At 45.7% G+C, this 16,720-nt stretch overlaps 1 protein-coding gene across 4 annotated transcripts in view; it reads right to left on the bottom strand.

Moving 5' to 3' along the window:
- The window catches only part of GRM8 (glutamate metabotropic receptor 8), an 850,006-nt gene extending 833,646 nt beyond the window's left edge, over positions 1-16,360 (bottom strand). For 2 of the 4 annotated variants that reach the window (XM_027539089.1, XM_027539092.1), the window contains exons 1-2: positions 15,575-15,894; positions 5,341-6,163 (exon numbers count right to left, since the gene is read on the bottom strand). In XM_027539089.1, coding sequence (XP_027394890.1) covers positions 5,341-5,850 — 510 coding nt within the window. In that variant the 5' untranslated portion in view covers positions 5,851-6,163; positions 15,575-15,894. Of the gene's footprint in view, positions 1-5,340; positions 6,164-12,995; positions 13,115-15,574; positions 15,895-16,259 lie in introns of those variants that run through there. The other 2 variants (XM_027539090.1, XM_027539091.1) reach the window with 2 other exon arrangements.
- Positions 16,361-16,720: the final 360 nt, after the last annotated feature.

Here is a 16,720-nt window from a genome sequence, read left to right as displayed (position 1 = left end):
CAAATTCCTCGAAACTGCTTTATAAAACAAATTTAAATGATGGGCTCCCTGGCCAACATACCCAAAAGACCCTCTCGTTCTTTTTAATTCTTTTCAAACTACACAATCTCTATCTGAGAGTTGGACTCCTCTTTTCTTTGGTCTCTCTGCAACGCAGGAGCCACTGAAATGGCAGATCTGCTTTCATGCAGGTTGGAGCAGTTCCGAGTTTTCTGAGTTTGCCACTTTGCAGTTATCCTAATCGATCCTACTATTATCTACAAATATTAACATTGCTGTTGTTTTTGTTCAATTGCTCAGTCATGTCCAACTCTTTGCAGCCTCATGGACTGCAGCATGCCAGGCTTCCCTGTCCTCCACTATCTCCTGGAGTCTGCCCAAGTTCATGTCCATTTGAAGAGGAAAAGTTAAAATTTTACATAACCTCCTGCTCCTTCTGCCTCTGTAACTCAGCTTGCTCCTTGCAAAGTCTGGATCACGTAGGTTTCAGAAAATGGGGACTCACAATACTAGGAACTGGAGCTTATCTCACTCACCCTTGTCCTGCTCTTTGCAATCACCCAGCCTCTGCAAACCCACAAACCTGCTTAATCATGCCTCAGTTCTGTTCAGTTCAGTCACTCAGTCATGTCCGACTCTTTGCAATCCCATGATTTGCAGCACGCCAGGCCTCCCTGTCTATCACCAACTCCCAGAGTTCACTCAGACTCACATCCATCAAGTCAGTGATGCCATCCAGCCATCTCATCCTCTGTCGTCCCCTTCTCCTCCTGCCCCCAATCCCTCCCAGCATCAGTCTTTTCCAATGAGTCAACTCTTCGCATGAGGTGGCCAAAGTACTGGAGTTTCAGCTTTAGCATCATTCCTTCCAAAGAAATCCCAGGGCTGATCTTCAGAATGGACTGGTTGGATCTCCTTGCCAATGTATAAAAACTATGTAACCCCTTTGTTCAGGGCTCAGAGCTTGGAGTGTTAACTCCTCCAACAGCTGAGCTAATAAGCCAGAGTTCTCCAACTCTCCCAGTGTGGTGCTTGGTTTCTCAATTACTGGTTTCTGCAACACTTTGAGTCAGTGTTGCCATCAACCATCTCATTCTCTGTAGTCCTCTTCTTCTCCTGCCCTCAATCTTTCCCAGCACTTGGTTAGACATAAAACAGTCACCGAGGTGACTGCTCTGCCCCTCTGTTAACCCAAATATGACGTGTGTACAGTGTGTGTGCTAAGGCCGTGTGTAGCGCTTCTAAAAAGTTCAGATCATTAACGTTCTGTCTGTGACTCTCAAACTTGTTTTCACTCCCAGTGCTCCTGAGAAACAGGAGACAGTGCAATCAGTAAAAATGGTTCTCAGGCGGGAGTTGGCAGGCTTGCACTCACTGGGTCCTGTCACAGGAAAAGCCTCTGAGGTAGTTCTGACCGCTGATACCCCATCCCCCGGGCAGGAGGAGACAGTACACGCCCCTTGACCCGGGTAGACAATCACTGGTTTAGTGTGGCATTCAGTGCCCCAGGGGCGGGGCCACAGGGCAGCTTCTGCCCGTCCCCCTCACCAGTAGAGTCTGGCTCCACTCCCTGTCCAATTCACCTCTTAAGTTAAAGGACTGATTTTTTCATTTGCCCCTGAGCTTTGACAGGAAGAGAAACAAAGGGCAACATTCCTTCACTCTAGAAAGGAGCAGGACCAGCTGTATTCCAGGGCAGAGGAGATGCAGAGGTGCATGGTGGTGGGCTGCCGGCATGCTCAGTCATGTCCCACTTTCTGTGACCACACAGACTGCAGCCCACCAGGCTCTTCTGTCCATGGGATTTCCCAGGCAAGAATCCTGGAGTGGGTAGCCATTTCCTTCTCCAGGAGATCTTCCCCACCAAGGGATGGAACTCGTGTCTCTTGAGTCTCCCGCCCACTGTTCTCCACCCCCAAAAGTGCTGTCTCTGGGGGGCTAAATGAACCTCCCTCCGTGTCTGAATTCCCTTTACAAAGATACACCATTTCATCAAACCACAATTCGTGATCCCACGAAAAACAGAATCTTCCTCTGACTTAAACAGACATGCTATATGCAGATGGCATATACCTCCTTTCCTGAAACAAGACTGCAGTTAGGAGAACACAGAGGGACATGAAGCCAGGAAAGACTGCCAAGGTAGGTCAGACTGAAGGAAGAGGAAGCTGGGGGTGCCCGAAGGACTTTGTCTCCTTCACAACGTAGCCCAGGCAGATACTACGTGGCTTTACCCGGACTCTCCATAAAAAAGAGAACTGAGACATTCGGAGTTACTTCTTATTTCAGCCCAGATATTTTCTATATAATTTTAAACAGATTCTAAAAAACCCAACTAAGGCTTATTGTTGAGCAGGACAGTGATAAATTCGTTAATCAAGACCTTGTTTACATCCCTCACGGTCAGGGTTAATCGTTTGTGGGTTTCCAAACCAAGATGCTCAACCTTCTGTAACTCCATTAATTCAGGAATAAGTGGCACAATGTTGATATCCAGGAGTTTTTTTTAGATACTGTGGGTCATATGCTGTTCTGGAGGGTCCCAAGCTCCATAAAATTGTCCTAAATGTTTAATTTTATTCACAGTCACAGCATTTGGTTAATCAAAGTATTAATCTTTCAAAAGGAAGTATAAGCCCTTCCCCAATGCATTAATTTGCCAATCATTCCTTTGATAACTATTCTAATATTTCATGTCAGTCCTAGCATACATGTTTAAACAGAATATATTTTCACACATAAAGTGAAACATTTTCTATTCCAAAAGTGACCATCATCATTTCATAATTAATATCAGTGTGGAGCGCTGGCTGGAGGTCTCATATAAATCATCAAAATAAATGAAAATGGCACAATGATGAAACTGCAATTATCAATTCAGTCACGTGATTCCAGGGTCAGCTAGAAGACAGGCTGATCACTTACATCTTCTCACTTGCTTATAAAAGACAAATTTTTCAAGCCCCAGTTATTTGGTTAAAAAATATATCTGCTTCCAGATATTAAATGCTCACTCTGGACCAGCATACTGGTCTTAGTTATGACACCTAGCATAACCCCACTCCACTACTCTTGCCTGGGAAATCCCATGGATGGAAGAGCCTAGTAGGCTACAGTCCATGGGGTTGCGAAGAGTCGGACAGGACTGAGGGACTTCACTTTCACTTTTCACTTTCATGCATTGGAGAAGGAAATGGCAACCCACTCCAGTGTTCTTGCCTAGAGAATCCCAGAGACAGGGGAGCCTGGTGGGCTGCCGTCTATGGGGTCGCACAGAGTCGGACACGACTGACGCGACTTAGCAGCATAACCAAGATCTCCTCCTGGCTAAAAGGCAGGAATGGCAGCCCCTTCATCTGCTGATGGATGGTTTCCAGAATTGGCCTACAGTACTGGACTCTGCCCAGAGTCAATGGTAGTTCTCCCACCTGGCTGAATAAGGTCCCTCAGAGTCACCCAAGAGGGTAAGGAGAGAATTGGCCTCTCAGTGAGAGAAGAACAAAGCAGAGAGAAGCCAGGTCTAGAATGCATTAAAACAAAACCTGCCCTTTGGGTGGCCCGAAGTTTCCTTTGGCAGCCCAAGCAGACAAAGGACAGTCAGGTCCTGGTGGAATCCTTCACCTGCATTTTCTCATTAAATAATCCAACAGACTAACACAGGTAAGGGGTTACCTTGGCTCCAGGTAAGGGGTCAGTTGGCCCAAAAGAAGTTGCTAACAACTTTATCCAGTTTCCTTTGAAAGTTTCCAGAGATGGAGAACTAGAGCACCTTTGGCCACCTATTTCAATTTGGCATCCTTCTTGCCAAGGAGGCTCTTCCTAATGTCTGGCTCAAATATCTCAGGCATTCCCTGATGCCTTTGTGTGACTCTTCAGTACTCCTTAGATACAGAGCACTTCTGCTCAGCAGCATCCTCATTTGAGAAAATTTCATCAATCCGAAAATAGTCATTAAGCTGTCTCTTACCATTCTCTCCTCTAAACTAAGGGAATTCATACAGAAGCTAGGGGGATGTTGTAGACATGAACCAGACTAGATGTCCAAGACAGCTTCCAAACCAGAAAGACTTTGATTTGAACACTTCTATTTTTTTTTTAAGTTTTCCATCACTTTGTTCATTTTCGTCATTATATCTGTCATCTATCCGACTTCTCCATATTCTTTTAATATTTTTAAATCTAATACACACAGAAACAGTTTCTCATAATATTAAATGAAGACTCATTAATTCAGAATAAGTTGGAAAAGTCATGTCCCACTAAGTAAAAAAATCAGAGTGAAAAATATTTTCAGTTTTTAAAATGTTGCCTATTACCAAAGACTACATAACAAATATTAATAAATAAAATGAGAATGTTAATGAAAAATAAGTTACAATAACTTTATGGGACTTTATGCCTTCAAACTATTGTTTCATATTTATATTCTTTTGCCAATTTTATCTGATATGTAAATGCAATCTGTAGGTAATAGATCATCCTAAACCAAAACGTTTCACATTATCCTGCTAAATCTGAGCTTTTAATGCAATAAGAATTGTCTGAATTAATGAGATGCTGCTCCATTGTAGCTAGAATAAACCTGACAACTTCATGGCCATCTTCTAGTCCAGAGTGTCACTCCCATCTACACATTAGTGATAAATACAATTTCATCACACAGCAACTTTTGTCATAACAGAGCATCCCACATTAAGGAGGTTTCACCAAGTAAATTATCTTATACCTCAAATACCATAGAAACGTTTGATCTGATAAATGAGCTAAAAATTCATTAGACTCTCAAAAACTACTTGCTTTGCTTTAAAATCAGCCCAGTTATGTACACACTGCTATATTTAAATGGATAACCAACAAAAACTTATTGTATAGTACATGGAACTCTGCTCAACGTTATGTGCCAGCCTGGATGGGAGAGGGGACTAGGGGAGAAAGGGTACATGTATATGTACGGCTGAACCCCTTCAATGTTCACCTGAAACTACCACAATATTGTTAACGGACTATACCCCAATACAAAATGCTTTCAGTGTTAAATAAAAATTAAATTAAAAGAGAATATCACAAGATACTGAGGATTCAACATGTCATGGGAATTATCACCTGTTTGTTCAGAAAAAAAAAAGTCACAATCAATCCAATTAATTGCTTTAAAAACGTGGAACCAAATCAACACTTGTAGAAACCTAGACACAAACTCCTCTCTTTGGGGAAACTGTGGCCCTGAAAGAGTCTATGAGCATCTTTACTGGGTTCACTTTCTTCTTAAACCTGCAGCTGGAATTAGGACTACTTATTGTCTTTTCACAATGGTCAGAATTGTCTAGTGCCTTTACCTACCTTAAAAAGTCTTAAAATGTTAGCCACCATGATGGACACGGAGCTCGCGGCAGCACCGATAACACCAGAAATCTTGTCAGGCTTGGTGAAAATGGGCGGATCTCCATTAGCACATTTCACATCGGAAGCATCCTTCTCTATCAAAGCCTGCACAAACGTTAGGGACTGCTCCAAAGCATAGGTGTCCCTGGAGCAGGTGTCGAGGATCCGGACACCCAGAGTGATATTGGAGAGGAGATCAGGGTCCTTATTAATCTGGTCAATTGCATAAAGCATGGCCTCCAATCTGTGGATCCCCTTCTCTTTCTTCAGCTCCCCACAAGGCACCCCTCTCTCTCCCTTTGCATGGACAGGAAAGAGACCTCCCAAAATGATGTCCCCATCCACTCGAATGGAATGGGCATACTCTTGGCTGTGAGTTCTTTGCATCATCGTGAGGATCCAGTAGAACTTGGCTGTCAGGAGAAAGAAACAAGGGCAAGAGGCTGATCGCTTTCCCTCGCATACCATTTTCTCCACGGGCGGTGTTGCAATCCAATACCCAAAGTTTATTCTTGCCACAGAAGAAGGGGGACCACCTGAGGCTGCACCTTCTGGAGGCTACCATCAGGGCCCATGGGGAAAAGGCTCTGTGGGTTTCAGCAAGTGTTCTTGATTTGAATGTCACAGTGAATTTCCATCAGACCCCAAGGTTCTATTTTATTTCCACATAAAGTCAACTTGCCTGGAATGATGCAAAAATCAGAGAAACAGCTGAGGTTCTGATGTTGGGATGAGGTCACCAATTCACGTCCTTGAAGTCAGCCCTGTAGCAGAATTATTCCTGGAGGGCAGAAGGAAGAAAAGAAAGGGTTCCATTCAATGGGCCTACATTTTTCATTTCTTAAGCCCTGTTTGCACCGACCTCTTTTTTTGTTGTTTCATTTTCACTATTCAGTAAGAAACTAATTCCTTCTGTCCCCTTATGATTCTGAACACCTGGCTGCACTGCATCTAAACAGAGATGGATGACACTTTTGGAGCAAGAGAAACAGAAAAGTTATCAGTAACTAGGTTGACTCTTCCAAATCAGAAAGTACTTTTATTTACCATTTTATTTCAACAAATCCAGTTTCCAGGAAGGTAAAAATCCTGTGATTGATGGTATTATTTCTTTTCAAATCTGTTTTTGCTTTTTACAGCTGTCTGAATTTAGCATTTAAATTTTGTCCACAAAATCAGAATGAACGGCTATTTTCTGTGATGTATTCAACAAGCCAGTTATCTGTTAATGACATTTTTTGGTGCCTCGGATTTCCCAAGGGAAAAAGTGATTATTCAATCACAAAAAAAAAAAGAGAGAGAGAGAGAGAAAATCCACCCAAGGAGCCCAAAATGTGTAAGTTTTAGAGCTTGTGAAAAGATTAAACATAGAATGTCAGCGATTTCATGTAAATTATCTTATTGTTCTCTGGTAATAAAAAATGACATGAAAATCAAACATATAGGGTGGGTTATGTGTGAAAAATATTCCTATCACCTTTGTCTGTTTCCCATTAATTTGTCAGAATGGAAGCAATCGGTATGCTCGCAGTTCTGAAGTAAACACTCCTTGATCCTAGAATCACTATGACCAAATCAGAGCTGGAGATGAACTAGAGTTTCTCAATTTTGTCTGACTCAGTGAGAAAAACAGTCATTTCATCAAGATGAGAAATAACCAAGAGTGAAAACAACTACAAGCAAATCTGGTAGAAGTTTATTCTAAGACCTTCACTCTTAAATAATTCCATGAGATTTTTTTCAAAGGACTTTAGTGGAGGTTTAACTGAAAATGGGAACTGACTTCATGGAAGGGAATTTGATGTTTGAAATGTACATGCAATTAACAGGGTAAACACACCAACATATTTTGCTAGAATGGGTAATCTAATGTTCATTTCTAACCTACTTATACAAACAAATTTGAAACCTGAAATGTGGATAATTCTCCTCTACCCTAGTCAACCAACATCTGGTTGTATTTTCCATTCACTTGTTCAATTTCCAGTTCATAAAATTTTCATCCTGTCCTCACTATCCCAAAGGAGAGGATGGTGCCTCCCTAGAGAACAACTGAACATATGTCCAAAACCCTTCAGAGAAGGCTGCACTTTTTTCAATTTCAGATGAAGAGAGGGGACTCGTCAGAGCCCACTGCCTGGAATTTCAGAGTACACACCTGGAACACACTCAGAAATACAGCCAATGACCCAGTCTGTGGAGACAGTTCTTGTCTGCCCATGATAAGCATTTCTGGACTCTTGACACTTGCCAAGCTCTGGATTTTCCCAATTCTGCCCCAAAATACTTAGTCCTTTTCTGTTTTTTCTCACCACTTGTCAGATGTTCTATCACATGTGATTTTCCTAGCAGCTGCTTGTCCCACAGAAAATCTGATTTGGCAACAGCCTGACCTCAGGCATTCCACAAGAGGAAAACACTTAGAAAGTCAAGTTGACTTTCTGGATGACGCCATTGAAGTGATGGACCATAAATTACACCAACCACCCATTAAGAGAAGGAGTATTGTGTTTTACAGTTTCACAAGGAAGACCAGTTAGAAGACAATAAAACTTTAACTCTGACCACTAATTCAGGGCTTGAGACCAAGTCCACAGGGCTGGGCTGACCCTGAGTGTATCCTTTCTGGCAGAGCACAGAATGAATGGATACTCAAAGAAGAGATGATGAAGGGGAAAAGGGAATGTGCTGTTCTTCAATGACCAGCCTTTCTTCGTTACTCCAAGCCACCTCCCAAGTACTTAAAACACTTCAGAGAATAAATGGTTATCAATTATAGGTGACCATAAACACAGTTCATCTGTTAATTACAAGTCATCCTTACCTCTGCCACTCACATAACACTAACCTAGTTCCCCTTGCTGTACAGCCCTGGAAATAGTAAAATTGAGTTTCTTTTAAAGGTATGCATCCCATAGGTCTGTTTAGAGCTTTAAGTTAAGGAAAAGTTGGGGAGCGAGTAGCAGAGAGACAAAAATTAGTTTTGTTTAGTGGATGTGTGTGTAAGTCCTTCAGGCGTGTCCAACTCTTTTCGACCCCATGGACTGTTGCCAGCCAGGCTCCTCTGTCCATGGAATTCTCCAGGCAAGAATACTGGGGTGGGTAGCCATTCCCTTCTCCAGGGGATCTTCCCAACCCAGGGATTGAACCCAGGTTTCCCACACTGTGGGCAGAATCTTTACCGTCTTAGCCACCAGGGAAGCCCTTGTTTACTGGATGAATGCTCTTAAATGGAAAATGAGAAGTTCTATTTTGGTTGTTATTTATTGGGCAGTTTACTTGTATTTTTGCTTAAGTTTCCTCCTTTGCAACATAGAATTAATGGCACATAACCTCTCTGAAGCTCAGTTTCTGGTCTGTAAAGGGGTGTCAGAACCCGCCACATGGCACAGGTTATGTGCTGGCCAAGGTAAGATCTCAGTAAACAGGACCTATCATTGCTAATTTAGTCTGTGGTTCATTTTCCACTGAAGCAGAGCAACTGTTTCCATATTTGCCCAGTTGGTGAGGCTGTAACTGAAAATTTCCGTCACTTTTAAAAGTAAAATCAGAGCTACTCATAAAATATTGAAATACAGCAGTTATTTCAAAATCTGATACATTGTCATAAGAATCAGACTCCTGATGGCTAGAAGGCTTAGTTTTCCTTTTAAATTCTAAGGGAAAATATATTTGAAAGTTTGTGGAAAACGACATAAATCTGGTGGCATCGTATAATCTTGCATTGCCTAATCTTGCTCTTGGGCAATTCTTGGGAGCTTTCATCTAAACTCATCCTAGTCAGAGTCAATGAATTTTAATGAAATAATGACCTTTTTGTGCTACCGAGCCAAATAGCTCTACTTCAGGTTCTGGGCTTGATTTAAAATCAGGTTTTCTCTGAAACTGACCTTCCTCTAGGGCTCGATACAAACCAGCCTGAGCTGATGGACTTCTTCAAAGAGGTGTGAGGTCCACACTACTGAAAACATCCTCTGAGAGGAGCTTCTAAGCCCTCAGAAGGGCCTTCCAGGAGGCTTACCCATTAAATGCCCATGCAGCCCTGTTCATTACCTCCCAGCCAGTCCTAAGTACATCGTATATGGGTACCCTGCAGATCGTTAGCACTTCCATTAGCCAACGCATTGGCCCAAGTCTGCTGGGGAGCAGGCCCCCTGATCTGAGTCTGTGGCTCCAGCTGTTTCCTGAAAGTATGGACAACTCCTCCAGGGCCAAGACCGTGAATTCTGCTTCTTTTTATTTTCTAGGTACCTTCTCAGTGCATGCTTACTAAATTACTTCAGTCATCTCCAACTCTTTGCAACCCTATAGACTGTAGCCTGCCAGGCTCCTCTGTCCATGGGATTCTGCAGGCAAAGAATACTGGGGTGGGCTGCCATTTCTTCCTCCAGGGGATATTCCCAGCCCTGGGATTGAACCCACGTCTCTTATGTCTCCTGCACTGGCAGGTGGGTTCTTTACCACTAGCACAACCCAGGAAGCCCTACCTTCTCTGTATCAAAGACTCACCTAACAGAGTATCCATTGAATTTTCGTACACCAAGCTCTTACGTAAATGAGAGGGAAAAAAGGCTCAAAGAGGTTGAAGATGGCCCAAAGACCTGAATGGCACCACAGGCAAAGTCCTCCAGGGCGGGGGGGTCCTGCCCTTTGAGGAAACCCCGCAGAGCTGCAGAGATTGACTGGGACAGCACAAGGAGAAGGCGCTGCCCCTCCACTGAAGTCTTTCAGAAACAGGCACAGCTTTGTTGACCAGCTCTTTAAGAAAAACAATGCACTCATTAGGAGGGGTTACTGGGGACATTTCCAGGGCAGGGTGATTTCTGAATCTTTCAAAGGACTGAGAATATCAAATGCAGTTTGTCCAAACGCCTGGGCTTCAAATCAGGTTTCCCAGGCAGCCTGATAACAGTGAGAACAAAACCACCAAGCCTTGTGGTGGGGGGTTAGTGAGGAGTCGGTGGGGGGGGATCTATCAGGAGCTGTCACCAGGTCACCAGGTCTTCCTCCAGCACTTGGCTAGTGCTTTTGAGACATGACAGGATAAAATCCTTACAGGAACAGAAATAGCCAAGGATTGTAATCATTTTCTCATAAAAAGGCCAAACAGCCTCCCTCTGCTGGATTCTATTCAGCTCTTTAACAAAAAGGTTAAACCAAATATTGTCATCAATTCACAAAATTGCAAATTTGGCAGTTTCTCCCCATACTTGCAGCCCTTTTTCGGCTGCTGTAGAAAATGCATCAGATTTGTTTGTCACCTCCTCTGCCACCATAGGTGTGCACAGCCCTGGAATTCTGGTTGGGGCAGAGTGAGGATGGGCTAGACAGAGCCTTCCCTGGTAAGAGAGTCCCAGATTTGGATCCTTGTCTGACAATCCCTGGCTGGTGACACTCAACATGTCACGTCACCTCTATGTGCTTCCATTTCCTCATCTGTGAGATGAGTGAGATGGACCATATAATCTCTAAGGTGTCTTCCAGCTTCCCGTTCTGAGGTTCTATTATTTAATAATAAAGGAATATGAGATTATGCTCAAAACACCAGAGCAAGGCTTTGCCAACAGAACACAATAACTGATTTTGTTTGCAAGCTGAGTGGCTTTTTCCCATCAGTAAAAGAGGATTGTGAAAGCTCTTCTCTAGGAGCAGGCCCCACATTAAGAAAATCTGATACAAGAGAAGCTCAACTGACTAAACAGATAAATTAGAAGGTGATTATTTGCATTACAAAAGAATTCACCACGGGTTTCCTTTAAATAGCTAAATCCCCCCATGCATCTAAAATGCAATCTGATTTAGTAGAATTCAATTTGTGCCATTTTTTTTTATTTTTAATAACACAGCCATTGCATAAAAAGACCACATTTAAAGTAATGAGAAGCCACTTTTATAATATGTGTCATATAAGGAGAGGGGAAGGGGTGAAACCAACATTTATTGAGTGCTACAATGTGCCTGCAACCCACTCCAGTATTCTTGCCTGGGAAATCCCAGGGACAGAGGAGCCTGGTAGGCTACAGTCCATGGGATCGCAAAGAGTCAGACACAACTGACCGACTGAACAACAAACACAACACGCCTGGACCCTCGCACATGTTATCTCACTTCCACTGCACGATACTCCCAATGAGGTTGGTGTCACAGCCTCCACTGGGGATGTAAGGAATCTAAAAACAGAAGGATTATACGAATATGTCTAAAATCTTGGGCACGAATTCACATAGACTGATTGTACCTTCTTTCCCTTACCTCACACTCTTGGGTGCAGCAGACCATGATGGATGGCCAGCTGACCTTGATTTGAAGGTTTGAACTGTGAGTGTGGCATCCTAGGGTCTGAGAAGTGCCCCCAGCACTCACTCCACTCACTCCACGGCACAGGGTAAGTCACTAACCTGGGACCAGTTTGTTTCTAAACTGAGGGATGATTTCTGGCCACCTCCCAGGGTTTTGAAGTCAAATGATACAATGTATATCAAAGTACTTCATAAACTGCCAAGTGCTATAAGAATGCACAGGGACACTATTCTTTAACAATTGGTCCTACAATTCAAATAGTTTACTGATATGTTGTGCTTAGAAGACTTGGAAGACCTGAAGAAAAAACACTTTTCCATCATACACAGGGCTGGTCAGACCTTAATAAGTCATGTGTCCAATGAATCAAAAGAAAACTGGAAAGAAGGACATAAGAGGAAAGTCAGTGGAGATCAACATCTGGCTGGAGAGCTGAAGTTCATGGACACTTGGAGCATCCAAGAGGGTTATTCTGGAGAAAGTGGTGACAAGATATTCTTCTGTAGGGAGAAGAGGACAAGAGGAAGCCTTCCTAAGTTGTATGCAGGATATGATGCAGAGCTTCTACCACTAAGGCTTTTACCACAGATACACCTTTACCTGGAAAAGTATGTGCCCAGTAATTTGCACACACTCCTCTTTAGCCTCTTCTACATCTTCCCACTTCTGCACGCCTGCTCCCTCCTCCCCCAGACCTGGATCTTCCCTCCGTCAGTGCTGATGTGTGTGTTCTGCAGGTCAAAATCTTAAGACTTGGTTCTCTTGTTACTTTGGCCCTCCCCGGGCAAGGAGCAAATTCATCAACAGGGATCAAAACCTGAAGATGCATTACTTGTCACCCCCAACTGGAACATCTGCATTTTATAACACTGTTTCCAGGAGATCCACAATTTCTTTACCAAAGAAATGTCTCTAATAGTGATTAGGACTGACATTGTAACAAGTCAAAGTGGGGAGTGACCCTGAGTCTGGAGCCTCTCAAATCCCTCCCACAGCAATGCCCACCACTTGGAAGGCAGGTCCTGGGAGAAGAATGCACCGTGCTCAAGGTCCTCAGTCAGGGAGTGAGTTATCACAACTTGAATTCAAGTACTAAGTAGAAATGAAAATCAAAGAACTCTCTGAGCTAAGAAAGAAAAGAGGAAGAAGGGGAGAGGGGAAAGCAGGAAAGGAAGGGAGAAAGGGCGGGAGGAGGAAAGAAAAAAAGAAAGGGAGGGAGGGAGGGAAGAAGGAGGGAACGGAAAAAGATAGTTCAAATCTAAATTTCTAAATCTAAATCCAAACCTAAATTTAGCAAACAGAACTCCACCCACCTTGGGATGGAAACATTATAATCCAGCTGATTCTCCATTTATATCCATTTCTCCCAGAACATCATGGGGTGACCGTGCCCCCACCAGAGCAAACTACATGAGTGAGTCTGGTGATGTCCAGTCAGGTCCTGTCAAGAAAACATCAGCAATTACCTGAACCTTAAAACACCAGCCTATTCAACAGGCATGGAGATGTGGCCAGATCTTTGTTGTGGGTCCAGTTAAGAGATAAGTCCATGCAACCATTTCTTTTTAAGATATTGGGACAGCACAACCCCACCCCCCAGATGAAAGCAAAGTCCTCTTTCTGTTGGGCATCCTAACTACAGGAGGAAGAGGACAAGAAGGAAGTTGGAGGGGGAGAAAATCGTTGCTACCCTGTGCACATGTGTACAGTGTCCTGTGTCTCATGCCCTGAAGATAGTGGAACGGTTCTTCCACAATGATTGGCATGAGATGTTGCCAGTGTGAATGTCAGCGGGTTGTTGCTGCACAAATACCAATGAAACAAGCCCCACAGCAGCTGCAACCTGCCCAGCCAACTCTGAAAAGAACACATCTCTCCAGACCTCTAACTTTCTCCCGCACTCACTGGAGCTCAACTCTTCCTTTTATTATTCCTTTTGGCATTAGATGTTTTTAGAATTATTCAAGTAGTAATAATTTGTAAAAGGAGCAGGAGGGCAGAACTAGTTAGCACCAACCAAATAGAACAAATGAAGCCTAAATAACAGTAAAGAGCTGTGTTCTCAGCATCTTTTTCTTTAGTCTAGATAAATCCTCTGCTGGGAGCCTCCTCTTATCTATTCCTCCCCAGATCCCTGGTTTAAAAGCAAAAATGACAATTTCTTTGTCTTTATCCCAAGTATGATACAACCTGTAAGTTGACTCTGAAATGAGAAAACTGCATTTAAAAAAATCTTACTTCATTTTCCCTGATGGGTAAAGCTTTTCTCTTCAAAATCATCAAACTACATATTTTCAAGAACCAGGCACTGAATTTCATATAGCTGATTCTGTCTCTGACAGAGATCTTTCAGGGCATTAGTCACAAGCAAGTGACCGAGGTAAACTAAAGTGGTTTCTGTAGCCATTTGCAATTATTGACAAACAATTTCATAACGGAAAATGGAAATTACAGTCGAGTGCAATAAGCTGTTTATCCAAGATCTACCTGCTGGTGGCTCTTTTTCTCTCTTTTTTATTTTTTTTCTTTCAAGCGAAACAGCAGCTATCATCGAACTCATTTCTCCCGTTTAAGATGTGTCTTAGTATCTCCACCACCAACCCGGTTTTCCAGTTCGTCTCTTGGCAGAATTTGTATTCAAGCGCGGTGGTGGCCGAGACGGTAGCTTATTCTTGGGTGTTTGCGAGACTCCAACGCCGTCAGGTCTATGGGAAGGGATCACCCCCAAATGGCAAATAGGGCATTTACTCCTTCTCGAGCAGGACTCGCTTCGGGGTCTGAGGGTTTGGGGCTTCTGCAGCTGGCGGGTGGGTCTGTTTTCATCCCCACCCTCCTAGGCGCTCACATACTCTCTGATCCTGGGCTCCGTAATTTGGGCCACCAGGGAAACAAGTCTTCAGGGCAGCCTGGATGGCGGGGGGTGTGGGGGGTGGGGTCTTGCGCAGTTGGGTGACTCGCACACCCTTCTGCATTTCACTTGCACCAAGAGAGCGAGTTCGACAGACGTTGGGGGTGGAAAAGAGGGGGTCTGTTATATTTTCACCAACTGTACGAACCTCAAGGGATCTCCAAGCTGTTTAGCTGAGCAGCTGGGCTTGCTCTCGGTGCGGCTCAGAGGATTCTCTACCTCTGCCTAGATACCAGCCCGCAGCCACTCACCCCACCCCCGCTCCCCTCTTGCCTGCCGCATCTTCCTTTTTCTTCTCAGTTCCTTCGACTGTTGAACCCAGGCTCCCGGTAGAGCCAGGGCCTTAGGAGAACTACCCTGTCCTCTGGCTTTCCCGCGCCGCCGGGGTATTGCGGCGCCGCCCCAGTCCCCCCGCGCGCCTGGGGAATTTAGGTTCCGCGCGCGACCGGGCAGGGAGCGCCTCCGCCCCCGCCGCACCTGGCACCCAGAGTACCCACGCCCCGCGCGGGTCGGTGCCAAACTGGGGCCACACTGGCCGCAGGTGCTTCGGGGGAGCTGCCCGGTGCCTCGCCTTTGCTTTTTAAACTCAAGATTCCTGAGACCATTCCTTCCGCCTTCCCGCCCCCACCCCCGCCGCCCCCCACCCCCGCCGCCCCCCGCCATCCCCAGTAGGACACGGAACTCCGATGTTTTCCCGAAAGCTGAAAAAGGGGGGTCGGGGTGGGAGGGGGGGTGGGAATCCCAGTCTCACAGAGCTAACTCAGTGAATGCAAACTCGAGGCAGACGTATCCTATGTCGCGATGTGGGGTCCCGCGAACGCCTCAAGTACCCGGCTTCTCCCGCGACCCCTCATCTTTCCTAGATTCTGGTTAGATTCATCCAGCCCCACGCTCAAGAAGGCGGGGGGCTGGGGTTACCCCAACTCATCCTGGAAGCCTGTAACTTCGGAAATCCCTCCCGTTACATTCGCAGAACGGAGGTACCTCGTCATCTCGGCGGGGCAAGTCCGGATTCCTCCAGGAGTAGGTCCGGGAGGTCACCCGGGCAGGCAGTCCGAGGAAGAACGCTTTACAATCCTGCCGCCGCGCGCCCCATCCGAGCACTCTAGGTGCGCCTGCCCCTTCCCGTCACCCTTCAGTCTCCCATTCGCCGACTAAACTTTTGGGGGACCACATCTCCAAGCCTCAGGAGTTCCATGCTAAAGCCTTCCTCTTTTCCGAACCTCTTCACTGGAATGTAATCACGGGAAGATAAGAGGGGTGGCTGCCTTGTTCTTTGCAACGTAAAATCAACAGACACCCAATCAAGCTCCAATGCCCGGCCAGCCCCTCGCCCCCTGGTGCCCACTCTCCCTCACCTCCCCCCCATTCCCGTCACCTCCGCCCACTAGTTCTCTCCCAGATTCCGGGTGAGCAAGGCCATCTACTTGCACGCCAGAAAAGCAGATCACTAAAGTGATCTGAAAGAGACGGTGCACCTGCCTGGCCACTGGATGGTTTGGCGGAAGAAAACGTAAAGAGGAATTTAAACGGGGCAATTTTCTTTTTTTCCGCAAGCACAGCCTTTGGGGGAGTTGCGGGGGGGGGGGGGGGCTTTTTTTTTTTCTTCTTCCTGTGGTTGGGCACTTGCTTTCCTCTTTTCCTCCTTCCACTGCTCGGCGAGTCTTACCCTGCTCCCCGCAGAGGGCGCGGTGAGAAAGCCCGCTGGGGGCCCGCCGCTCCATGTCAGCGCCGCTGCCGCGCGAGGCGAGCACCGCGGCCGCACTTGTGGCTGGTCTCGGGGCTGAGGGGGCTGAGCTGGCCGTGCCGGCGCCAAGTCTCTTCCATGTGAATAACAAATACTCCCACCCGCGGCCGCGATTGGTCTGCGCGCCGCGCCTCCCGATCCTCCGCCTGCGGCCATTCACCCCGCGCGGCGCGCGGAGCCGCGGCCGGGATCGCGCCCGGGATCGCCAATCGCTTCGCGCCAACCAGTCACCCCGGGAAGCGGGAGGAGGAACTCCGAGGGGTGGGAGCCCCTGGATTTCGGTGTCTCAGAGCTGCCCGGGTGCGGGCAGGGAGAGGGTCACTCAGCCGGCGGATTCCCTCTCTGCGCTACATCATCTCAGTCCTCAGCGATGCGGGGAACAG

The sequence above is a fragment of the Bos indicus x Bos taurus genome, chromosome 4 (genome assembly GCF_003369695.1).
Source record: "Bos indicus x Bos taurus breed Angus x Brahman F1 hybrid chromosome 4, Bos_hybrid_MaternalHap_v2.0, whole genome shotgun sequence".
NCBI classification, from domain to species: Eukaryota; Metazoa; Chordata; class Mammalia; order Artiodactyla; family Bovidae; genus Bos; species Bos indicus x Bos taurus.
This window is presented reverse-complemented; position numbering and strand designations above follow the sequence as displayed.